General features: G+C 43.1%; 1 protein-coding gene across 3 annotated transcripts in view; it reads right to left on the reverse strand.

Annotated features, from left to right (window-relative positions):
- The window catches only part of EIF4B (eukaryotic translation initiation factor 4B), a 34,819-nt gene extending 10,204 nt beyond the window's left edge, over positions 1-24,615 (reverse strand). For 2 of the 3 annotated variants that reach the window (XM_011930550.1, XM_011930549.1), the window contains exons 1-8: positions 24,277-24,615; positions 13,784-13,921; positions 11,196-11,404; positions 9,840-9,956; positions 7,988-8,042; positions 7,223-7,357; positions 1,773-1,910; positions 1,500-1,673 (exon numbers count right to left, since the gene is read on the reverse strand). In XM_011930550.1, the coding sequence (XP_011785940.1) occupies positions 1,500-1,673; positions 1,773-1,910; positions 7,223-7,357; positions 7,988-8,042; positions 9,840-9,956; positions 11,196-11,404; positions 13,784-13,921; positions 24,277-24,289 (979 nt within the window). In that variant the 5' untranslated portion in view covers positions 24,290-24,615. The remainder of the gene's footprint in view (positions 1-1,499; positions 1,674-1,772; positions 1,911-7,222; positions 7,358-7,987; positions 8,043-9,839; positions 9,957-11,195; positions 11,405-13,783; positions 13,922-24,276) is intronic. The other variant, XM_011930552.1, reaches the window with a different exon arrangement.
- Positions 24,616-26,996: the final 2,381 nt, after the last annotated feature.

A 26,996-nucleotide genomic window follows, 5' to 3' on the forward strand; every position in this document is an offset into this window, starting at 1 on the left:
TGGGAGGCCAAGGCAGGCGGATTATGAGGTCAAGAGATCGAGACCATCCTGGTCAACATCGTGAAACCCCCATCTCTACTAAAAATACAAAAATTAGCTGGGTGTGGTGGTGCATGCCTGTGGTTCCAGCTACTTGGGAGGCTGAGGCAGGAGAATGGAGTAAACCCAGGAGGCGGAGCTTGCAGTGAGCTGAGATCCGGCCACTGTACTCCAGCCTGGGCGACAGAGCCAGACTCCGTCTCAAAAAAAAAAAAAAAGGATAGAAAAAATTCTAGGACACATGCCATAACCTTTTATATGACATCACTGAAGTTAGAACACAAATGGTGGCCATTTATTAGTATTTTCTAACAGGTTAGATTTGTAACAGTTTACATTTTATATTTTATAGTATTAGGGGCATAATTTTAGAATAGGTGTACCAAAATCTCACCTTTATAATTAATGAACATCAATTATTATGGTATAATGGTACTGAAATCAGCAATGCTTTTTTTTTTTTTTTTGAGACAGTCTCACTCTGCCGCCCAGGCTGGAGTGCAGTGGTGCGATCTCACCTCACTGCAACCTCCGCCTCTGGGCTCAAGCAATTCTCCTGACTCAGCCTCCCGAATAACTGGGATGATAGGTGTGTGCCGCTCCGGCCACCTAATTTTGGTATTTTTAGTAGAAACGGGGTTTCACCATGTTGGCCAGGCTGTTCTCGAACTCTTGACCTCAAATAATCTGCACACCTTGGCCTCCCAAAACGCTGAGATTACAAGTGTGAGTCATTGCACCTACCCTTAATATGCTTAGTTTTTAACCCCATAGTACCAATGATGGGCTACAGGACTACATTTAATCTGAGTTTCATTTCCCTCACTTGAAAAATGTAGCTAAAACCATCTGCTTTAAGTGTAATTTACTGAGATCACAACATTAACAGTATCTGGCAATTTCTTTTTTCCATTTCTACCGTTTATTCAATAAATTTTAACTGAAAAATCTATCTGTGAAGGCATATGAGATGAAAGGAATTCGACTGCTGTATTTCCACTGATGTCATGTAGCCAATGCTTTTTTTTTTGGAGACCAAGTCTCACTCTGTCATCCAGGCTGGAGTGCAGTGGTGCGATCTCTGCTCACTGCAAGCTCCGCCTCCTGGGTTCACACCATTCTCCTGCCTCAGCCTCCCGAGTAGCTGGGACTACAGGCGCCCACCACCACGCCCGGCTAACTTTTTCTATTTTTAGTAGAGAGGGGGTTTCACCATTAGCCAGGATGGTCTCTATCTCCTGACCTCGTGATGCGCCTGCGTCGGCCTCCCAAACTGCTGGGATTACAGGCGTGAGACACTGTGCCTGGCCAGCCAATGCTCTTTCTACTATGCTTTGCTGCTTCCTGTACCATGCGCACATTGTATCTGTGCCCAACTCAGTGGTTTGTAACACAATCACAAATTTTCCGTAGTTTTCCCAGTTTCTGTTCCATGAAGTAAGTAAAAAGAAAACTATTACCTCTATCATCGCGCCTATAATCATCCCGAGAGTAATCATCTCTGGAGCTCCACGACCGATCATCTCGTCTGTCGTATCGGTCTTCATAGCGGTCCCCGCCTCCTCTGTAGTCATCATCCCTGCGATACCCACTGCCAAATGCTCTTCTGCCACTGCCTATCCGGGAATCATAGCCTGTAAACAGATCCCAAATTATAATCATCACAGCAGAGAGGGAAAAAAAAGCAAAAAAGTTACTGAAAGAACAATTCAACACAAACGTTTTACAATTACCTCTATCATAGTCTCTGCTGCCTCGGTCATCATAGCGATCCCGGCCACCATATCGATCCATATCCCGGCGAGGGCCATCCCGATACCCATCCCGATACCCGTCACGATACCGGTCTGAATCATAACGATCTCGATACTCTAGAGAAAAGAGACAAGTAACACCATCCCCTTTTCTCTGACACCATTAATAGAAACACAGTAAGCTATCACACCAGTTTGGAAGAATTTGTGTTTATTTAAATTTTCTGATTTCTTCAAAAAGTTTCTCAGGTGAAATAAATGTTGCTCAGCTAATAATTTGGGAAGGGTGGGTTGGAAATAAAAAAAATCCCTAAATATTCCATAATGAATTTCCAGGAGAAAAGGTTTATATGCAAAAACAAAAACAAAACAAAACAAACGAAAAAAAACAAAGCACAAGACACTAAAACAATACAGTTGGAATCTTCCATGTGTGATCCCAAAGACCACCTATTTTTTAATTAAAAAAATTTTTTTAGCCAGGCGTGGTGGCTCACACCTGTAATCCCAGCACTTTGGGAGGCTAAGGTGGGCAGATCATGAGGTCAAGAGATTGAGACCATCCTGGCCAACATGGTGAAACCCCGTCTCTAATAAAAATACAAAAATTAGCTGGGCATGATGACGCACACCTGTAGTCCCAGCTACTTGGGAGGCTGAGACAGGAGAATGTGTGAACACAGGAGGCGGAGGCTGCGCTGAGATCACACCACTGCACTCCAGCCTGGCGACAGAGTGAGACTATGTCTCACTCACAGAGTCTCTCTATGCTGCCCACGCTGGTCTTGGGCTGCTGGGCTTAAGCAATCCTCCAGCCTTGGCCTCCCAAAGTGTTGGGATTACAGGCCTGAGCCATAACAACCAGCCACAAAGACTACTTTACTTAAGAGGCAAACAAAATGAGAAACGATATATGCAACATATGACTAACAGGACATAATTTTCTTTCTTTTTTTTTTTTTTGAGACAGTCTCGCTCTGTCGCCCAGGCTGGGGTGCAGTGGCCGGATCTCAGCTCACTGCAAGCTCCGCCTCCCAGGTTCACGCCATTCTCCTGCCTCAGCCTCCCAAGTAGCTGGGACTATAGGCACCCGCCATCTCGCCCGGCTAATTTTTGTATTTTTAGTAGAGACGGGGTTTCACCGTGTCAGCCAGGATGGTCTCGATCTCCTGACCTCGTGATCGCCCGTCTCGGCCTCCCAAAGTGCTGGGATTACAGGCTTGAGCCACTGCGCCCGGCTAGGACATAATTTTCTATTGAAGTCTAGGAGCTTTAATCAATTTCTGCACTGCTGATCATAATTTTAAACAGTACAAATACACTTTGGGAGGCTGAGGGTGGTGGATCGTCTGAGCTCAGGGGTTTGAGACCAGCCTGGGCAACATGGCAAAACCACAACTCTATCAAAAACACAAAAAATTAGCCGGGCATGGTGGTGCAGGCCTGTGGTCCCAGCTACTTGGGAGGACGAGGTGGAAGGATCACTTGAGCCAGGGAGGCAGAGGTTGCATTGATCCAAGATTGTGCCAAGGCACTCCAGCCTGGGCAACAAAGTGAGATGTCTTCTCAAAATAAGTAAGTAAATCAATAAATTAGTATGAATACTGAAAGTTGTATTAGAACTATGCATGAAAAGCTTTGAAGTAATGTATATACCCTTCTTGGCCAAAAATTTAATTTCTTGAAATTCATCCTAAGGAAGTAACTGGATGTGTGATAAAGATACACGTACAAAGACATTTGTTGCAGTGTTTATGTTATAAACTATATTTTACACACACATGTGCATTTCAGTATCAGAGGAACCTAAATACTAGAAATCTGTATAAAGAAATGTAGTAACTCAGACAGAAAACTGGGTAGCATTAAGTTGTCTGTAAAGGATAGCTGCTGTTTAGTTCCAGTTGACTGTTGCTAGGATCTTCCAATTTTCTGAGAGAAGCTGGCAGCCCAGATTTTTATGTTAAAAAAAATAAATCTGAATTTCTAAATATAAATTAACTAACTAAAAAAACCTACAAATATTTTTTAAGGCTGATTAATTTACATACGGGGGCCAAACAGGGATCTTTTTCTTTTTTTTGAGACGGAGTCTCCCTCTGTTGCCCAGGCTGGAGTGCAGTAGCACAATCGCGGGCTCACTGCAACCTCTGCCTCCCGGTCCAAGCGATTCTCCTGCCTCAGCCTCCCGAGTAGCTGGGGTTACAGACACCCGGCACCACGCCCAGCTAATTTTTGTGTGTGTGTATTTTTAGTAGAGATGGGTTTCACCGTGTTAGCCAAGATGGTCTCGATCTCCTGACCTCATGATCCGCCCGCCTCAGCCTCCCAAAGTGCTGGGATTATAGGCGTGAGCCACCGTGCCAGGCCAGGGATCTTTTTCTTGTGGCTACTGTCTTTTAAATATAAATAATGATTTCATTTTGGAAACCACATACTTTTTACTGACCAGACATAACATTTCCCAGTATTATAAACTTTATATATTAAAGAACATGTTAATGTTAGTAAAATGATTATAGAAATGATCTAAAACAGGACACAAGAAAATCAGCCCTGTGTTTATTTTGAAATGTGGTTTAATTTCTGGAGATGCGATTTACACTTGATTTTATTGGATAATACTGAAATTATGATAAGCTTGCATTTATTGAGAAAGCACAGATCCATATTGGAGAAAAGCAGCACATGCTATTACTGACGTTTCATAGGAATACTCAGTGTAATACCCCCCAACACCCCTCAGGGTTCTGTTTTTGGCCTAATGCTGGGGATAGGAGTCTCTGAATCTTTAATTCAGGTTAACTAAATTGACTTTGGGGCAGCTTTGGATAACAACAGCACACTCACTCCTTATCCATCCTGCTTGCTCTAAATTCAAGGTTTCAGGTGAGAAAAGTCATGCCCCTGGACTCAAAACAGGACCCTTGGTCTGATTGTCTGCTTTTTCTTTCAAGAGCCATTTCTTCCTGCTAACAATAGAATCTCTTGCATAAATGCTGAAGTAATCACCTCAGGTAGTTCTCCCCAAGGCTTTGTTGTGTCAAAGTCATGTAAGAAGTCAGATATAAACTTGCTGATTTACCCTTCTTTCAGACCTATGACCCATTCTTCTTCCTTCTACATCTTAAAAGGTTAAGGACTCTCCTCTAATAGGAATTATATCCCTTACTGCTTCCTCAATTATATTTAGTACAAAGCTCAAAAGGTACCTCACAAAATTAAAATGCTTGTGGCTGGGAGCGCTAGCTCACACCTGTAATCCCAGCATTTTGGGAGGTCAAGGTGGGCAGATCATCTGATGTAAGGAGTTAGAGACCAGCCTGGTCAACATGGTGAAACCCCATCTCTACTTAAAAATACAAAAATTAGCCAGGTGTGGTGGCGCGCATCTGTAATCCCAGCTACTCAGGAGGCTGAGGCACAAGGAACACCCTGAACCTGGCAGGCAGAAGTTGCAGTTAACCAGGATTGCCATTGCACTCCAGTCTGGGCAACAGAGCGAGACTCTGTCTCAAAAAATAAAACAAAGAGCTTGTAAATTTAAGTTGTTCTGTTTTTACTTAAACTATTTCAAACATACAGAAAAGAAGCCATTATAACAAACTTATGAACCTATTACTTAGGTTTAGTGAATGTCATACTTTGCCATGTTTATTTCAGTTTTTTGTTTAAAAGAAATATGTTACAGATGTAACAACAGAATTTTCCCTACCCCCACCAACAATCACAAGGGTGGTTAAAATTACCATGCACAGCTTGATATTTTTTTTACAACTTATGCATTAATACTACATGGTATTGTTTTCAAATTTATACACAATTCTTTTCCCCTTAATGTAACAGGTTTTGAATTTTATCCCTGTTGTTATGCTATTAAGTATTTGATTACAGACAAAACACTAATTTATTTTTATTAGCTAGTAGCTTCTTAAAAATAATTAGTGTCGTCTATTTTTGTATATTTTAATAAAGTTGCATAATTTTCCTGATAAAGGTTTTTGTAAAAAGTGATGTATATAATTAATCTCTACTCCTACCCCATGATATTTCCCACTCCCCTATCTTTCCGCACCCCAACTATTTAATTATTCACACACTCCGGAGGCTGAGGCAGGAGAATGGCGTAAACCCGGGAGGCGGAGCTTGCAGTGAGCTGAGATTCGGCCACTGCACTCCAGTCTGGGCGACAGAGCAAAACTCCGTGTCAAAAAAAAAAAAAAAAAACAACAAACTTACATTTTAGGCCAGGCGTGGTGGCTCATGCCTGTAATCCTAGCACTTTCGGAGGCTGAGGCAGGAGGATCACCTGAGGTCAGGAGTCCGAGACCAGCCTGATCAACATGGAGAAACCCCATCTTTACTAAAAATACAAATTTAGCCAGGCGTGGCGGCACATGCCTGAATCCCAGCTACTCCAGAGGCTGAGGCAGAAGAATCACTTGAACCTAGAAGGCGGAGGTTGTGGTGACCTGAGATCATGCCATTGCACTTCAGCCTGGGCAACAAGAGCGAAACTCCATTTCGGGTAAAAAAAAAAAAAAATGTATTTTAATTGGTTGCTACAAGCATATAGTAATGCAACTGATCGGCTGGGCGCAGTGGCTCACGTCTGTTATGCCAGCACTTTGGGAGGCCAAGGCAGGCGGATTATGAGGTCAAGAGATCGAGACCATCCTGGTCAACATCGTGAAACCCCCATCTCTACTAAAAATACAAAAATTAGCTGGGTGTGGTGGTGCATGCCTGTGGTTCCAGCTACTTGGGAGGCTGAGGCAGGAGAATTGCTTGAACCCAGGAGGTGGAGGTTGTAGTGAGCCAAGGTTGCGCCACTGCACTCCAGCCTGGGCGACAGAGCGAGACTCTATCTCTTTCTGATTTCAAATAGCTCACTTTGTAGAATGTGATGGGTTTTTTTTTTTTTTTCTTTTGGAGACAGGGTCTTGCTCTGTCACCCAGTCTAGACCTCCTAGGCTCAAGGAGTCCTCTTGCCTCAGCTTGCTGAATAGCTAGGACTGCAGGTGCGCACCACCACGTCAGCTGTTTTTTTTTTTTTTTTTTGGTAGATAGGGTTTTGTTTTGTCACCCAGGCTGCTCTCAAACTCCTGGCCTCAAGCAATCCACCTGCCTTGACCTCCCAAAGTGTTGGGATTATAGGTGTGAGACACCATGCCCAGGTTGGGTTTCTTTAAAAACAATTGTCTCCAAAAAAAGAGAAATGTCTGTCCCTTTCTTTGTTTGGTTAAGTTGCTAAAAAAAATTAATTTGTCAAATTTGTTTTCTGTATCTATCAATTCTTTCGGATATTATCCAAAATTTTTCTTAATCTGCTTTCCCCCCTCTGTTAATGTGATTATCTGTAACACATTGGCCTATTACTAAATAGCCTCCCAAAGCACAGAAGAAACTAACTTCATAAAAACACTTACTGTCTCCAAAGCTATCATCACCTCTTCTAGGTGGGTAGTCATCAAAGCTGTCTGTAGCAGGACGAGCCCTCCAGTCTGTATCTGTTTTGTCAGAATCCCGATTTCTATCACGGCCAAAAGAACGATCATCCCTGTCTACAGATACATTAAAACAAAACCGTAAGTTAGCTCATAAAAAAAACTTTGCCCGATATTTCTCACACATAGAAAAACCCCACTTTATCCTATTTTTCACTTTCACATCACACTGTCATCCCAGTTACCTCAGGCCCCATAAGTAAGTACATGCTCCAACTCAACCCGGGTGGTTCTTTTCCTCCCATTTTTTCCTATTGATTTAATGCTTAGCTATCTCAAATTCTGCATAGGCCAGGAGTCCCTGAAACATATACAAATTAGGTCCCCTTTGTGACCAATGTGCTGTTAGGCAGATTATGTATCATCTATTTAATGTTCATCTAGATCAGGCTTCTCAATCTTGACATGCATTTTGGGCTGCATAATTCTTTGTTGATGGGGACTGTCCTATCCCCTACAGAATTAACCCCTGGATTCTACTTATGGCAGCAGCACTCCCTCCAATTGTGACAACCTACATTGTCTTATAACATTGCCAGAAATCCCCTGTGGGGCAAAACTGATTGAAAACTGTTACTGTAGATTCAGGCAGGCCCACCACTACCCCTATTAAAATTTTCTGGGAAAGGATGGTTTGTTGTCATCCTAGGACCATTACCAGTCAGAAATCTCTACCAGTTTCCTTACCTTTATCCTGTGCTTGATCAGCAACGTCCACTCGAATTCTCCTGTTACCTAGAGACTGAGAGCATAGGACCATATTAACCAACCTTTTGCCCCATTATGCACAAATCCCTTGAGTGACCTTGAACGTCTGGGCATAGCAGAAGCACTAGGGGAAGGAAGATAAAGGAGAACACTGTAATCTAGCTAACACTCCAATCTGTGGGCTAAAGAGTCCTTTATAAAGACTTAAAAATTCAACAAATTTAAGCTGGCTTTGAATATTAGGTCAATTATCACACTATTTTTACAAAGCTTAATTTCACAGAACAGAATTAACTTTTTAACGATCCAAGGTAATTTGTCAAGTGTAGTAAATTAAAAATAATCCTCACATAACTAGCTGAATAAAAGGCATTATTTGGTGCCACAGCAATTATTTATCAAAATTTATAGAAGCCAGGTGCAGTGGCATGTACCTACAGTTTCAGCTATTTGGGAGGCTGAAGCAGGAGGATCACTTAAGCCCAGGAGTTCAAGTCCAGCCTGGGCAATATAACGAGACCCTGTCTCTTAAAAATAAAAACACCCAACACATTTATAGAGCCCCTACTAGTATATACACCAGCAAAATTGCATAAAGCATGCTTTGTCTACAATCTTAGGTTCTCTCACTCAGTATTACCTTTGGATAAATCAGTTCTTCCAGAGATAGCCTCTGACTTCCCTTTCCCACATCATTATTTACATACTTTGAACCCAATTAATTCTATTGCTGATTTTTCCTCATTTCATAGTAGAATCTACAGTTGAAGAAGGATAACAATGATTTTTAGTTAAAAATACCCAAAACTAACCACTATAATGAAATCTTTAGTAACAAAATAACTCTTAAATATGCACCACAACAATATATTAAGTAACAGTTAATCTAGTAAGCATCAAATAGTTAACAATTGCATGGTATTCTTTTTCTTATCCAGACTGAGTAAGGTTAGAGACCACTAAAGTTAATAAAATCTAAAAATAATCCAGTAAGAGTAACTCTGGAACAACATTAGACCTTCACATGCATTTAAATTTAACTAAGTACATTAATTTTTATCTCTTATTTCACACTGACGACAGATTATCATGATGGTAATCAATTATGAGGCAGCGAAACTATTTCTAAGAGGTGTTGATTTCAATCATGTCATATGGCAAATTAGGACTTATGGCACGAATTATGGCACAAATGGCACTAGAAATTGCCTTATCAATAAACAATAAGGTGTTTTTGGAGTTAAAGGAGAAAAAAAGTCTTTTTTCTTCTGAGATATAAGCCTCTCAAGTTCTGGGACAGGAAAATATTTTGTAGGCAGTGTTGATAAGCAGAAGGATTGGATATTTGTCTCTCTCCTATAATATATTCCTTTGTAGGAAATGTTTCCAAATCCTCTTAAATGAACAAAAAATACCATTACAACACTTCCCTGAAAATGAGATATGCCTTTTAATACTAAACAAACTTGATTTTTCTATTTGCCTTTATCAGGTCAGATTACTCTGAAAAAGCAAAGCCATAGGAGTTGAGGCAACACTATGGGTAAATCAATGTGAGACTTAATTAGAGACATGGTGTGTGGTGGGTTTCTTCCACAATTTTCCACCTAAGTACCTCTCTAAATTATTAGGGCCTAATGAATTTGCTGAAGTGTGACTTGCTAAATGTTGAATGTTAAGTGATATACTGTTAAATAATGCAGGCCTTTATTTGTAGATATGGGAATCTTTGAAGTGGGCCACTCACTCAACCTAAAAAATATCAGTTTGATCAATAAACATGAGATTTGTGAACTTACACCCCTCATATCCCCACTCTTATTTTCTTTACCTCTTCATTGAGACTCAGGGCACTGAGCAGGGAATCCAGGTCCTCAAATTCAGCATAACCAAAACCTTTCAACCTCTCTGGATTGCTGGGTTCACGTGGTAAACGCACTGCACTGATCTGAAGGAATAAGAAACAACAACAAAGTTTCCCAATGTTCTTCATTTGCCATTTTTTGAGAGGAGTACGAAAGCATTACTGTATGTGCATGAATTTTTATGAATACACAAGAACATGGCTGTCTCAGGAGGAAAACTGACGCAGAGGGATAGTAGAAACTTTACTAAATGCCCTATTATACCTTCTGAATTTTGAACTACATGAATTTAACCCTTAAAAGAAATATGAATTCAGGCCAGTACAGAGGCTTATGCCTGTAGTCCCAGCACTGTGGGAGGCCGAAGCAGGTGGATCATCTGAGGTCAGGAGTTCAAGACCAGCCTGACCAACATGGTGAAACCACATCTCTACTAAATATAAAAAATTAGCTGGGCATGGTGGCACATGCCTGTTATCCCAGCTACTTGGGAGGCTGAGGCAGAATTGCTTGAACCTGGGAGACGGAGGTTGCAGTGAGCTGAGATTGCACCGTTGCACTCCAGCCTGGGCAACAAGAGCGAAATTCCATCTCCCAAAAAAAAAAAAAAAAAAATCTAAATTATATTTCTTTTTCTTTTTTTTTTTTTTTTGAGACAAAGTCTTATTCTGTCACCCAGGCTGGAGTACAGTGGTGCAATGTCAGCTCACTGCAACCTCTCCCTCTCAGGTTCAAGCAATTCTCCTACCTCAGCCTCCCAAGTAGCTGGGATTACAGACGTGTGCCACCATGCCCAGCTAATTTCTGTATTCTTTTTTTTTGAGACAGAGTCTCACTCTGCCCCCCAGGCTGGAGTGCGGTGGCTGGATCTCAGCTCACTGCAAGCTCCGCCTCCAGGGTTCACCCGCCCAAGTGGCTGGGACTACAGGCGCCCACCACCTCGCCCAGCTAGTTTTTTTTGTATTTTTTAGTAGAGACGGGGTTTCACCGTGTTAGCCAGGATGGTCTCGATCTCCTGACCTCGTGATCCACCCGTCTCGGCCTCCCAAAGTGCCGGGATTACAGGCTTGAGCCACTGCGCCCGGCCAATTTCTGTATTCTTAGTAGAAGAATACAACATTAGCCAGGCTGGACTCGAACTCCTGACCTCAAATGATCCACCTGCCTCTGACTCCCAAAATGCAGGGATTACAGGTGTGAGCCACCATGCCCAGCCTTAAATTGTATTTCTAGCTGTTTAAGAGCAACTGCCCATTCCACAATTAGTCTTTTTTAGACACTATCCTCAATATCTAGTTAATTATTACAACTTTTACACTTACATTTAATCCTCTAAAGAATTCCTTAATTGACTCTTCTGTCACATCATAGGGTAGGTTCCCTAGAAAAGCAGTGTAGGGTGGCGATTTGGGAAGACGGCTCCGGTCGATATTGGGTTCCCGAGCAGCCCGTGGAGCAGTGGGAAGGATGGAACGGTCAATTGGAGGCGCCCTGTACACGTCATCATCATTACTGTGCCACGTTGTTGAAACTAGGATAGAGGAATGAATACAAGAATTAGAAGAAACGTCTCTCACTACTGTCATAGAACAAGAGGACCCATGTTAACTGCCAAATATTAAACATGCTATACAAGGAAACAGACAAAAAAAAAAGTGGAGGTTCAGTAATAAGGGCACTTTACAAAAAGAAGACGCTTCTGAGATTAATTATGACACCTCAATCCTTATGTAGCAAAGAAATACTATTCCATAAATGTATGGAATTATTCCATAAATACAACTGTTCATGGAATATTACTGTGTGTCTGCTACTTTATATTAATTATATCCCATCTTATCTTTTTAACAGTCCTGTGAGGTTGTCCCCCATTCTACAGAAAAGCAAACTCAGATTTCACACAGTAATTTGCCCAAGGTCACAGATGGTAAAGCTAGGATTCAAACCTGGGTTCCTCTTACTCCAGGTGTATTTAACGACTACTGACAACTCTCGTATTCCTAGTGGCGAGGCTGAAGTGAGTATTTTTCTGCATGGTCTATCTGCCCTTAAAAACAACAACAGGTCCAGCTCAGTGGCTCATGCCTGTAATCCCAGCACTTTGGGAGGCCAAGGTGGGTGGATCTGACGTCAGGAGTTTGAGACCAGCCTGACCAATATGGTGAAACCCTGTCTCTACTAAAAATACAAAAATTAGCCAGGCGTGGTGGTGCGTGCCGGTAATCCCAGCTACTTGGAAGGCTTAGGCAGGAGAATAGCTTGAACCAGGGAGGCGGAGGTTGCAGTGAGCCAAGATCATGCTACTCAGGAGTTTGAGACCAGCCTGACCAATCTGGTGAAACCCTGTCTCTACTAAAAATACAAAAATTAGCCAGGCGTGGTGGTGCGTGCCGGTAATCCCAGCTACTTGGGAGGCTGAGACAGGAGACTCGCTTGAACCGGGAGGCGGAGGTTGCGGTGAGCCAAGAGACTGCGCCACTGCACTACAGCGTGGGCAACAGAGACTCCATCTGAAAACAAACAAAAAATACAACAACAACAACAACAACAACCACCTTTCCCTACAGCACTGTCCATGAATTTGTACTTTAGACACCAACACTTATGGGAAGTAAGACCTATATAAAATTTCCTATTTTGGCTGGGTGCAGTGGCTCATGCCTGTAATCCCAGCACTTTGGGAGGCTGAGGCAGGTGGATCATGAGGTCAGGAGTTCAAGACCAGCCTGGCCAAAATGGTAAAACCCCAACTCTACTAAAAATACAAAAATTAGCTGGCGCGGTGGCAGGCACCTGTAATCCCAGCTAGCCAGGTGGCTGAGGTAGGAGAATCGCTTGAACCCCAGGAGCAGAAGTTGTGTTGAGCCGAGAGTGCGCCACTACACTCCAGCCTGGGCGATAAGAGTGAGACTCTGTATCAAAAAAAAAAAAAAAAAATTCCTGTTTTTAGGAATTATGAGAACAGGTCACAAGAAAAATTATTCTTTCAGCATGCAATAAAAGATTTTCAGGAAAAAAACAATGGTAATGAGATTTATGTCATACCTGGTAATTATAAAAAATAGCTCCTGATTATTTCTGGTGACTCCCTGAAGGTACAGAACTTGTCCAAATGACACTCAATGACTCTTCTTTATTTTCCCACCATAATTAGTGTTCTCATTCCTTTTCCTCAGACCATTTTCATTTACCCAAGGACACTGATTTTATACTACTAACCCCTAGAACTAATTATTCCTTGGCTCTGAGTAAACATAGCTAACAGATTACACTGAAACATCACTTTTTGTTTTTAATTTTTTTGAGATGGAGTCTCGTTTTGTCACCCACGCTGGAGTACAGTGGCATGATCTCGGCTCACTGCAACCTCCACCTTCCGGGTTCAAGCAATTTTCCTGCCCCAGCCTCCCGAGTAGCTGAAATTACAGGCACATGCCACCACGCCCAGCTAATTTTTGTATTTTTAGTAGAGACAGGTTTTCACCATGTTGGCCAGGTTGGTCTTGAACTTCTGATCTCACGTGATCTGTCCACCTCGGCCTCGCAAAGTGCTGGGATTACAGGTGTGAGCCATCGTGAGCAGCCTGAAACATCACTTTATGAGGACCCCATAGAACTGCTTACTTTTAAAATGAAGAAAATGAGGCCCAAAAGAATAGTAACTTAAGAAGTCTGTTAATGCAAGAACAAGAACTGGCAAAGCTCTCTTAAATGACCACTTCAGTCTTCACTGCAAAGTCTGATAGCCCAAACCTCAGAATAAACCTTAGATTCTATAAAATATGTAAGATTTCAGGTGCTAAAAAATGAGTAAGTTCTTTTCAGATTACAAATGATGTGAATTATTATGTAATAGGTTTTCTCTAGAAAATAATAAACATTCCAAACATGATGACAAAAGAAAAATTACCATCTCCTTCCAGGTCATCCGTTTCATCAGCCCAGCTGACTGGTTTGGAAACATAGGTGCTTCCTCCACCAGTACCCCCATCCTCAGCCAGAAAGTCTGTTAGGGAGATAGTCTTCCCCTTCTTATTCTTCTTTTTTGCTGTTTTAAAAGGCAAGAGAAAGATTATTCATCAATACTCAGATATTTACAGAGCTGTACAATGCAATATTGTAAAACATTATTTTCAAAGAAAGTAACACGGACACTCCTCAGATGGTTAAATTATGGCATTTCCATGAAGGGGTACTATACAGACATAAATAAGGAGAAAGCACAATACAATGGCACAGAAAGAAGAACCGAAAAAGAAGAAATTTAAAAGTTGCAGAATATCTTATTATGTGTAAACTCATGTTTATGTATGGAAAAGGGTCTGGGTGTTTGAGATACCCCCTGGAGAGTATGTTTGGAGTATGGGGGCAACCTTTTATTTTCTACTATATTCACTTATCATTTGAGATCTTTAATTTTGTAAGTACTTCTATTCAGTTACTACTTTCACTGCTCCTTGGATAAAAAAGATGAATAAAAATTTGTATCTCACATAACATATTCTGTATGGCACTTCTGAAGACTGTTTGACACTTGTAAACAAACCATATGAGGAAGGAATCACAACTATCCTTTTTCTTTTTTTTGAGACAGAGTCTTGCTTTTGTAGCCCAGGCTGGAGTGCAATGGTGCCATCTCGGCTCACTGCAACCTCTGCCTCCTGGGTTGAAGCAATTCTCCTGCCTCAGCCTGAGTAGCTGGGATTACAGGCATCCGCCACCACGCCCAGCTAACTTTTTTGTGTTTTTAGTAGAGACGGGGTTTTACCACGTTGGCCAGGCTGGTCTCAAACTCCTAACCTCAGGTGATCTACCTGCCTCAGCCTCCCAAAGTGCTGGGATTACAGGTGTGAACCACCACACCCGGCCCCATTTTTTTTTTCTTTTTTGAGACAGGGTCTTGTTCTGTTGTCCAGGCTGTAGTGCAGTGGTGTGGCCACGACTATCTGCAGCCTCAATCCTTCCAGGCTCATGTGATCCTCCCACCTCAGCTTCCTCAAAAGCTGGGACCACAGAGGCACACCACCATGTCCAGCTGATTTTTAATTTTTTTTTTTATTCCCTATGTTGCCTAGGCTGGTCTCAAGTATCCTGGAGGATCCTAGGCTCCAGTGATCCTCCTGCCTCAGCCTCCCAAAATGCTGGGATTACAGGTATGAGTCATGGTGCCTGGCCACAACTATCAATTTACAGAAAAGGAAACTAAGTCTCAGAGAGGTTAAGTGAAACACTAGATGTCTGTTAAGTTACAGAGACATTAGATGGCTAGGCTGAAGATAAAACCCAAGTTTTTTTCATACGAAGTCCAAGGTTCTTTCTATACACCAAGGTATCCTTGCCTCTCAGCAGCTTATTCTATGTCAGATTATCAAAACCATGGTAAAACGTACTGCTATTTGTAGTGTTCAAATGGTAAAAGTCATATTCCCTAGATCTCTCTGCCCTCTAGAAAAAATGTCCTTCTCTACTGTAACAACACTGCATATGAGGATGTAATGCTAAAAGGAAAACACAAGAAAACCCTAATAACCAACACATTTAAGTGTTTCCCACCATTAAGGAATACTTGGTAATCTCCAAATGGTTCAGCTTAGTGAACTGACACTGCTCTTTCTTTTTGGTCCTCAGAACTTCTGAGAAGTCACCACCAATCAAGAACTAATTCAGAAGAGCAGAAGGGACTCAGTAAAGTTCCAGAACTGGCCTGATAGCAGACACTACATGATTAAGAAAAAAGCAAGCAGCTTTGTTGTAAAAAAGATCGGCTTCATGGTTTTTATAATCATGAATTTCTCCTCCATGTTCCAAGTGTCATCTGATTTTTAATCCAAGAATATCAAACTTGATGTACCCCTTTGTTTAACTGAAGGTTGCTTTCTCAGTTGGTATCTGCCTTTCTTTCAAAATTCAACTTTCAGGAAATAAAGGTAACCAGTTTGCTATGAATGTTAACACACAGCCTTCTGGACACAATCAGAACCTGAAGTATTACGGTCTCAACATGCAAACCAGATGAACCTGGCTAAAATAATCAAAGTTGACCACGAACATGGTATTTTCCATATCTCTCAAGTGACTTAACATTAATCCAGCTCCAAAAGTATCGTTTATGATCAACCAGATCACATTTTGAATCCACCCTCCTTTTTTTTTTTTTTTTTTTTTGAGACGGAGTCTTGCTCTGTCGCCCGGGCTGGAGTGCAGTGGCCAGATCTCAGCTCACTGCAAGTTCCGCCTCCCGGGTTTACGCCATTCTCCTGCCTCAGCCTCCCAAGTAGCTGGGACTACAGGCGCCCGCCACCTCGCCCGGCTAGTTTTTTGTATTTTTCAGTAGAGACAGGGTTTCACCGTGTTAGCCAGGATGGTCTCGATCTCCTGACCTCGTGATCTGCCCGTCTCGGCCTCCCAAAGTGCTGGGATTACAGGCTTGAGCCACCGCGCCCGGCCCCTTTTTTTTTTTTAAGATGGAGTCTCACTTTGTCATACAGGCTGGAGTACAGTGGCGTGATCTCAGCTCACTGCAACCTCCACCTCCCGTGTTCAAGTGATTTCTCCTGCCTCAGCCTCCCAAGTAGCTGGGACTACAGGCGCGTGCCACCACGCCAGGCTAATTTTTTTTTTTAGTTTCAGTAGAAACAGGGTTTCACAGTATTAGCCATGATGGTCTCCCAAAATGCTGGGATTATAGATGTGAGCCAACGTGCCCGGCCTGCTCTCTTTTTCTTTTTCTTTCTTTTTTTTTTGCAGTGGTGCAATCATGGCTTACTGCGGCTTTCACCTTTTGGGCTCAAGCAGTCCTCCCACTGTAGCCTCTTGAGTAGCTGGGACTATAGGCATGCACCACCACACCCAGTTAATTTTAAAATTTTTTTGTAGAGGCGGGGGTCTTGCTATGCTGCCCAGATTGGTCTTCAACTCCTGGCCTCAACTGGTCCACCCGTCTCAGCCTTCCCAAGTGCTGGGATTAGATGTGAGCCACGGCACTTGGCCTTATTCCACAGCTTTCAAAGAATACAGTTATGCAGATGTTGGGTCTCATAGCACTTTTATTGGTGCAGCTCATATGCAAAGGTTTTTTTATTTTTTTGAGAGGGATTCTCCCTCTGTTGCCCAGGTTGGAGTGCAGTGGCACCATCTTGACTCACTGCAACCTCTGTCTCCCAGGTTCAAGTGCTTCTCCTGCCTCAGTCTCCCGAGTAGCTGGGATTACAGGCACGTGCCACCAAGCCTGGCTAATTTTTGTTATTTTTAGCAGAGACAGGGTTTCACCATGTTAGCCAGGCTGGTCTCGAACTCCTGACCTCAAAGGATCCACCCACCTCGACCTCTCAAAATGCTGGGATTACAGGAATGAGCCACTGTGCGCCCAGCCTCATATGCAAAGATCTATGGGAGATTTTAATAAGCTAACACGAATAAGACATGAGGTAAACCACTTATAGTGTATGGGCTTATTTTAGAGTTTTTCATATCATTTAATTCAAAAATAGAGTCTGGGATTAACATGATGCTAGGCCGGGCGCGGTGGCTCAAGCCTGTAATCGCAGCACTTTGGGAGGCCGAGACGGGCGGATCACGAGGTCAGGAGATCGAGACCATCCTGGCTAACACGGTGAAACCCCGTCTCTACTAAAAAATACAAAAACTAGCCGGGCGAGGTGGCGGGCGCCTGTAGTCCCAGCTACTCGGGAGGCTGAGGCAGGAGAATGGCGTAAACCCAGGAAGCGGAGCTTGCAGTGAGCTGAGATCTGGCCACTGCACTCCAGTCCGGGCGACAGAGCGAGACTCCGCCTCAAAAAAAAAACAAAAACAAAAACATGATGCTAGCTAGATATCCTTACCCTCATGGGGCTTAATCTAGTATCATCAGCTAATATCCAATTATTAACCTATCCTTCCACTGGGAGGATAAAAATAGAACTGGTGGTCAGTCCAATGAGGTCAAGTTCAACATAAGAACATAACAATCTGAATAAGGTATCCCTTTCCTCTTTGTATATACGTATCTTCTACCAAAACAGCAGAATGTGGAATTAATCTGCCCTTTAGTCCGATTTGGCTTAAATCAACTTTGTAGATCAGTTTCTCAACTCTTACCCCTTGACTCCTTTGACAAACAAGTTTCTTCTTTAATGTTATTTGAAATTTCCAAACAAATTAAATATCATGACTAAAAAATATTAAAAGCCCTTTTAAAATCTTAGAATGTCTTTTCAAATCACAAGTCTCCCCCTCCTCTGATTGCCACCCACTCCCAGGCCCTCTGGTTAAGAAATTACTGTTGGACGAGTCTTTTTTTTGTTTTTTTTGAGACAGAGTTTTGTTCTTGTTGCCTAGGCTGGAGTGCAATGGTGCAATCTTGGCTCACCAAAACCTCCACCTCCCAGGGTCAAGCAATTCTCCTGCCTCAGCCTCCCGAGTAGCTGGGATTACAGGCACGCGCCACCACACCTAATTTTGTATTTTTAATAGAGACGGGGTTTCTCCATGTTGGTCAGGCTGGTCTCCAACTCCTGACCCCAGGTGATCCGCCCACCTCCATCTCCCAAAGTGCTGGGATTACAGGTGTGAGCCACTGCGCCCCAGCTATTAGATGAGTCTTAAAAAAAAAAACAGGCTAAAATTCCGTACAAGATCTTTAACTTATTTAACTGCAGGAGCAGCATTGACTCAGTCACAACATAAGCAGCAGGTTTAAAGGAAGTAGCCCTTGAAAAGCAAAATCATTAAGCCTAAAGTAGGTGCCCGTGTTTGTTCCACTCCATTTCATTCCAATAACTGAGAAAAGATGTTATCTAAATCCTCCATGCCCTTTGCTTCCCTAATACCTAGGCTCATTACATGTTTAGATTTCAACAGTGTTCCCTCTGCTTTATAAGTAAAGCACTGTTTAATGCTCCAGGTTTATCAATCCTTTGCAATTCAACAATAAACTGGTCCAATTCTTTAATTTTCTCTAAATCTTATGTGAACTGGTTAAAAAGGTAACAAATCAATCAGCTCGCAAAACAAAACGTGTCCCAATTATTTATACATGGTCTACAGTGGGGAAAAGACACCACCAGCTCTTTATATATCCATACAGGTTTAATAAAAGATTTTAAAAACGGAAATATTGCTAAGTCCAGAAGCCCTTAAACAAGAGACAACACATTCATGGTTTTCTTAATAAACAGAATTTGTTGTAATAGACACTAAAATAAATGCAACCTACTTCTTAACTCAGAGTTTCTCTATTTCAGCACTACTGATATTTTAGCTTAGGTAATTTCTTGTCATGGGGGGATCTTTAGCAGTATCTCTGACTCTGCTCATTAGATGCCAATAGCAACCCCTGAACCCCATTCCACTGTGACAGCCAAAAGCGTCTCTGGACACTGCCAAATGCTCTATGGTGGGATGGGGGTTTGGGATGAAAAGACTGTCCCTTAGTTGAGAACCATGTTCTAAGTGATGTTTCACTTCAATGAATAAAAAGATAAATGAAAAGGAAATGTTAGTCCTATACAAAGGACTTTTCTTTGGGGGTGATAAAAAGGTTCTGAAATTAAATAATAATGATGGTTGTACATCTTTGAATATACTAACCCCCACCAAATTGTATAGGGCCTTGCTGTGTCACCCAGGCTGGAGTACAGTAGTGAGATCATGGCTCACTACAGCCTTGACCTCCAGGGCTTAAGCAATCAATCCTCCCACCATAGCCTCCCAAGTAGGTAGGACCACAGGTACCTGCCACCATCCCTGGCTAATTAAAAAAAAAATTTTTGTAGAGATGTGGTCTCACCATGTTACTTAGGCTGGTCTTGAATTCCTGGGCCTAAGTGATCCTCCTGCCTTGGCACCCCAAAGTGCTGGGATTACAGGTGTGAGCTACTGCACACGGTCCAAACTGTATACTTTAAAAGGGTAAATTTTATGGTATACAAATTACATTGAATAAAGCTGTTATTAAAAGTGAGTTCTGCCAAATTCTCCATAATTAAAGGCTACTTTAGGCCATGTGTGGTGGCTCACGCCTGTAATCCCAGCACTTTGGGAGGCCAAGGTGGGAGGATCACCTGAGGTCAGGAGCTCGAGACCAGCCTGGCTAACACAGTGAAACTCCATCACTACAAGAATTGCTTGAGCCCAGGAGGTGGAGATTGCAGTGAGCCGAGACCATGCCACTGCACTCCAGCCTGAGCCATAGAGTGAGACTCTGTCTCAAAACAAAAACAAAAACAACAAAACAACAAAAAAAGCTACTTTAAATAATGAATTAATGATTAACAAATGTTTCCCTAAATCAACAACATTGTATAAACACAATCAATCTACCCAAATAGAGTGCCTAGAATTAGACTAATTACATTGGTGTTTAAGAGCCCAGCCATGAAAAGACATTTCATGCAATGCAATATCATAATATTTCACCTTCACCTTTACTGCACTATATAGATGCTCCCCGACTTATGATAAGACTATCAGGATAAACCCATCTCAAGTAAAAAAAGCATTTACTATCCAGATAACCCCACTGTAAAGTCGAAAAGATCCCAATGCAAACCACCCTTTGATTTAGTTGGGGATTGGGTAAGTTTAGCATAGCAGAGATAAAGACTAAGTCAGAACTCATAAGTTCCACCATCTTGACTCCCGTACAGGTTCAGTTTCATGACCTCTCTGTGCCCAATTACTTCATTTTGACACAAGAAGAAAGATGCCATACTACCTTTTCCTTATCCCTCCAGGGATACTCAATTTGATCATTTACATAATCAAAGTAAGTGCCCAATGCATGCCATACTAACCATTACACAAAATGGGAGACAGAAGCTACACAAATTCAAATTAAACTTCTTGATTTGAGTACTTTCCTACCATTGGGACCATAGCAGTATCTATCACAAATTTAAGAAACTGGCTCATAAATGTACATAAGGCAAATCTAATTACAAATATGCACTTAAAATACTGTATTCGTCAGTTATTTCCTTTACCATTATGAAAAGAGAATTCCAGAGTGTTTTGAGATGAAACATACCTCTTTTTTCAATGACATTACTTAGAAACACTGCTTTATCTTAACTGACAGTATTCTGTATTGGTATTTAAACTTTCAAAAAGAGTTTTAGTTTTAGCCTTCTGGGTATCTTACTCCCAGAATAATATATACATGATAGAGGATGGAATTTGAAACTAGGTAATCTGTAAGCAATATATAATGGCAACCCTTAACACCATTTCACTGTGAGAGTAAGCAGTGTATGAAAACAACCACTGCAGAGCATCTTCTCCCTATAAAAATAATCAAATGAGATGTCACACAGGATGGCATTTTGAAGCATTATGGAAATGAAAGGCCTGTGCATGAGCTTATGTTATGTTATTTCCAATTTTAAAGTTTTTTTTTTTTTTTTTGAGATGGAGTCTTGCTCTGTCACCCAGGCTTGAGGGCAGTAGTGCAATCTCAATTTACTGCAATCTCTGCCTCCTGGATTATAGGCGTGAGCCACCGTGCCCAGCCCAACACCCCACTACTTTTTGTATTTTTAGTGGAGACTGGGTTTCACCATGTTGGCCAGGCTGGTCTCGAACTCCTGTTCTCAGGTGTTTTGCCCACCTCGGCTTCACAAAATGCTGGGATTACAGGCATGAGCTACTGCACCCTGCCCAATTTGAAAGCATTTTAAATGTTAAACCGTATCAAACACATTTGATTCCCTCTAGGTAAGGGGGAGAGCAGACAAATAATAACCACTTTCCAGATAAAGAAACTGAGATTCAAGAGGTAACTGGCTTGTAACAAGTCTACTAAAGTAGTCACAATGAAAATTTAAGAGAAATGAAAAACTGCATATTTTTAAGATTTTTTTTTTTTTTTGAGATGGAGTCTTGCTCTTTTCTTTTGCCCAGGCTGGAGTGCAGTGGCACAATCTCGATTCACTGCAACCTCCACCTCCCAGGTTGAAGTGATTCTCCTGCCTCAGCTTCCTGAGTAGCTGGGATTACAGGCACGCGCCACCACACCCAGCTAATTTTTGTATTTTTAGTAGAGACAGTTTCACCATGTTGGTCAGGTTGGTCTCCAACTCCTGACCTAGTGATCCCCCCGCCTCAGCCTCCCAACGTGCTGGGATTACAGGCGTGAGCCACCGCGCCTGGCCTTGAAGAATTCTTTCTAAGAAGCAAAGCAAGAAATTAAGTGTACTGGCTCAATGTATCAAGTTTCTAGGAATTCAAACTATCCTCATTCTATAGTTAGTTCTGAGACCTACCTTAGTTCTTGAAGGTCAATAATAGATCACACTGGAAACTGGTATTGCTGCAAAGAATTTTTTGGTCTCATTTAACAGTAAAAGAGGCATATGAAGTTGTTTTATGTATTTTCACACAGAATACATAACATCCATTTCCCTCATCAGGGAATACTGGTTCCTTCACAAAGCCAACCTGACTGGAAAAGAGGAGCGGGGAAACAATCCGATAAACCCCAGATTCCTCAAGGGCAGACTGAAAGACGTTGACTTGTGCTCAGATACCAGTACCAGCTAAAAAGATTTAAGTGAATTAAAAGAGATGAGGGTTTTCAAGGGGGTGGAGTAAATATGGAAGAACAAGAAAATGGGACGTCACTGAGTAAATCCCTTTAATCAGTCTGGATTTCCCTCAACTTGGTAAAACAAAGGACATGAATTGCTGTCATGTCTTCCGCCTCTAAAAAATACACAAAAGTTAAGAAAACACAAATTTTCTTTACTAAATTACTATACTAAACTGTGAAGGTGGCAAATCCAGATCAAGTAAGTACTTTAAGTAATGACTAGTTTAAAATATATTTAGGACTTGTACTAGCCCACTGGAGAAAAAAATTTGAACATTTTTGTAAACTTCAGATGCTTTCGGGCAGCGTCCTAAACTGATGATGACACCTTGATACTTTTAAGTTGCTGAGGAGTCTCAAAGATTATGAGCTTGCTCTGCCAGCTGAGAGCAGTGTGGCCTTAAATAATATTCCTCAGCTGGGAAATACCACCAGCTCTCTGCAGTACCTCAGGATCGAAGGAGACGACAATGCACAAAAGTGCTTGGTCAACTGTCAAGTGTTACACCAACGAAAGATCTTCAAATGCACCTCAAATTTCTCAACATTTTCCAAAGCCAACCATAACCCTTAGCTTCTTTGTAACAGAGATGATGAATTACTGGGTAAGAAATGAGCACCCAGAGATAGAAGTTCAAATAATGTTTTGAAGAATGCAAGGTCATGCCAGAGAAAACAAACTATATCACCCAAACTAAAATCAATGCTACAAGATGTTGGGTCAACACTGCTCTTACAGGCCCAACAGATATGTAAGTAGACTTGCAAGGCAACTTCCAAGGTTGTCTAAAGAAGTAAGCAACTCCAGTCACTAGTAATACATAGAGTAAGCAACTCCAGCCACTACTAAGCACTATCTTAAAGTACCTGCTGGTAGTTGTACAGTTACCTCAAAAAAAAAAAAAAAGCGGAAATCTACCATTGGAGCTATCCAAATTCAACCAACATGGAAGCGCCAGAAGAGAAACCTGATCCTTGCATATAGTTGCGCTGAGTAAAAATGCCTCCAACTGAGTATGAGAAAAAAGCCTAGAAGGAAATCTAGGTGCACACCCGTGCTTCTCCAACACGTGGGTGCACCACACTGGGTTCCCCACCCCCCAACAGCACCAACCTCCAAGCCTAACACACATACCCTTGGAAGAATACACGCACAGGGCCACACTCTAGAAAGGGAAGAGACAACCTAAAAGGACATAAAAAGAGGGCAATACAGGCGCGCTAAAAGCTTCCCATCTGGGTTCTAGCGCAAGGATTGAAGGCGCGCCCGTCTCCACTACCCTCGTGTCTCCCACCGCGCACGCGCACCACTGCCTTCCCCCGCCCCTCCACCGACTCGCGCTCGTGTTCCAACTGCTCCCCCCACACTTATTCCTCTGCCCCCGACTCCGGTCCGCTACAGCCTCGCGCCTTGGAGACGTAGCCTAATGTGCACTCGTCCGCGCAGCAACCGCCTCCTTCCTTCCTCCACGCCTTCACGTGGGCACGGTGCTTCACGTCTACGAAAAGGCCTCGCACCACCCGCACACCTTTCTGCGCCTCCTTCTCCAATTCAAGCCAGAGTCCACCATTACTGCCTATTCCAATCTCGCGCAGAAAGGGTGAAAAGAGTGTGAGGGGGAGGGGAAGGACACCTTCCCCTCCCCCCCAAACATCCCGAGGTAGTAACCTAACATGGCTACGCCGCCAGCCTGCCGCAGCCTTCAATTCAGAAAGGAACCGGTGCCAGCAGTTCCCCGACTTCAGGAAATCAGTGGATCACGCTCGGAGGGGGGTTTCCGAGCCCAGTCCTTGGCCGCGCTCGGCTGCTCGCTCACCTGAGGCCGCCATGTTGGGAGAGGGAAAGAGAACGCAAAGGACCCGGATGAGGCAATCACGTGATTATAGCGGGCGCGTCGGGCTAGGAGACGCGAAGCTGGGAGGGGGCGGGGAGGTGAGGACGGAGACAGGAGGCGGGGCGGCGCTGCTCTAGGTTCGTAAAGCTGCGCGGCGAGGTGGCACGGCTTTTGACGGGAAGACATGCGCGACATGTGGCCAAAGGGGTGGGGCCTGGGTTGTCGCGAAACCCCTCACGCTTTACGTAGGGCTACACGCGAGCGCGGGGCTGGGGTTGAGCCCTGGCCGGCCTCGTGATGCATAGACTTCCTGCCGGAAGAGTGACGGGAAGGGTGGGGCTTCGCTGCTGGTTCCGCTTACTCTGCACAGAGCCGGTGATGGGTGTGGCGAAATGGATGTTCTGGAAAGGGAAGAGTCTGAGTTTAACGTACTTTTTTTTTTTTGAGACGGAGGTTCGCTCTTGTTGCCCAGGCTGGAGTGCAATGGCGCGCGCGACCTCGGCTCACTGCAACCCCCGCCTCTCAGGTTCAAGCGATTCTCTTGCCTCAGCCTCCGGAGTAGCTGGGATTACAGGCGCCCGCCACTATTCGCTGCTAGTTTTTTGTATTTTTAGTAGAAACGGTATTTCACCATATTGGCCGTGCTGGTCTTGAACTGCTGACCTCAGGCTGTCCACGGCCTCGGCCTCCCAAAATGCTGGGATTACAGGCGTGAGCCACCACGACCGGCCTAGTTTTTAAAAGCCGCATCAGAAATTACTGAGTTTATTTTTATTTAAAATTATAATGTATTTAAATGTAATATATACAACTACAGCTAAAACATAGTGGGAATTGGGCCAGGTGTGGTGGCTCATGCCTGTAATCCCAGCACTTTGGGAGGCCGAGGCAGGGTGATCGCTTGAACACAGGAGTTGGAGATGAGCCATGGGTAACATGGTGAAACCCCATCTCTGCAAAAAAAAAAAAGCTGGGCATGGTGATTTGTACCTGTAGTCCCAGCTACTCAGGAAGCTGAAGTGGGTGGGTCACTTGAGCCCGAGAGGTTGAGGTTGCAGTAAGCTGTGATTGACACTGCACTCCAACCTGGATGACAGCAAGACCCTATCTCAAAAATAAACAAACGAATGAAAAGACGGCTGGGCATGGTGGCTCACACCTGTAATCCCAGCACTTTGGGAGGCCAAGGTGGGTGGGTCACAAGATTAGGATTTTGAGACTAGCCTGACCAACATGGTGAAACCCCGTCTCTACTGAAAAAATACAAAAATTAGCCGGGCGTGGTGGCAGGTACCTGTAGTCCCAGATACTTGGGAGGCTGAGGCAGGAGAATCACTTGAACTCAGGGGGTGGAGGTTGCAGTGAGCTGAGATTCCTCCACTGCACTCCAGCCTGGGCGACAGAGTAAGACTCCATCTCAAAAAAGAAAAATAAGTTAAAATATAAATAAATTAAAAAGAAGGCCGGGTGCGGTGGCTCACGCCTGTAATTCCAGCACTTTGGGAGGCGAAGGTGAGTGGATCATGAGGTCAGGTGTTCAAACCCAGCCTGGCCAATATGGTGAAACCCCATCTCTGCTAAAAAATACAAAAATTAGCCAGGCATGGTGATGCTTGCCTGTAATCCTGGCTACTCGGGAGGCTGAGGCAAGAGAATCTCTTAAACCCAGGAGGTGGAGGTTGCAGTGAGCCAAGATCGCACCACTGTATACCAGCCTGGGCGACAGAGTGAGAGTCTGTGTCAAATAAATAAATAAATAAATAAGAAATAGTGGGGCCAGGCGCAGTGGCTCACACCTGTAATCCCAGCACTTTGGGAGGCCAAGGCAGATGGATCACCTGAGGTCAGGAGTTCAGAGCAGCCTGGCCAACATGGTGAAACCCTGTCTCTATTAAAAATACAAAAATTACCCAGGCACGCTAGTGCGTGCCTGTAATCCCAGCTACTCTAGAGGCTCAGGCAGGAGAATCGCTTGAACCTGGGAGCTAGCAGTTGCAGTGAGCCAAGATCGTGCCATTGCATTCCAGCCTGGGCGACAAGAGCTAGACTCCGTCTCAAAAAAAAAGAAAAAAAAAAGGAAATAGTGGGTGTTGGTGGTAAATGGACCTAAAATGGTTGTAAGATTTTCATACTTCACATGAAGAAGTACAATATTAATATAACCCTAGGCTGTGAAAAGTTCTGGATGTATTTTCTAAGCCCTAGAGCAAGAATTTGAAAAGTAATGTAAAGAGGTATAGCTGACTGGGTGTGATAGCTCACGCCTGTAATCCCAGCATTTTGGGAGGCCAAGGCAGGCAGATCACGAGGTCGGGAGTTGAAGACCATCCTGGCTAACGTGATGAAACGCCATCTCTACTAAAAATACAAAAATTAGCCGGGCATGGTGGTGCATGCCTGTAGTCCCAGCTACTCAGGAGGCTGAGACAGAGGAATCGCTTGAACCCAGGAAGCGGAGATCGAAGTGAGCTGAGTTTATGCCACTGCACTCCAGCCTGGTGACAGAGCGACACTCGGTATCAAAAAAAAAAAAAAAGTATAGCAAAAAATTCAATAAATAGTGTGGAATTCTAAACAATGTGTAATTCAAACAAAGGCAGAAAAGGAGAGACAAGTGAAAAAATAAAACTGGGACAAATAAAATTATTTAAAACAAACACTTTTCAGGAAAAAACACATAAATTGGTCTTCCTGAACATTTT

This window comes from Colobus angolensis, unplaced genomic scaffold, assembly GCF_000951035.1.
Source record: "Colobus angolensis palliatus isolate OR3802 unplaced genomic scaffold, Cang.pa_1.0 Scaffold87, whole genome shotgun sequence".
Lineage (NCBI taxonomy): Eukaryota > Metazoa > Chordata > Mammalia > Primates > Cercopithecidae > Colobus > Colobus angolensis.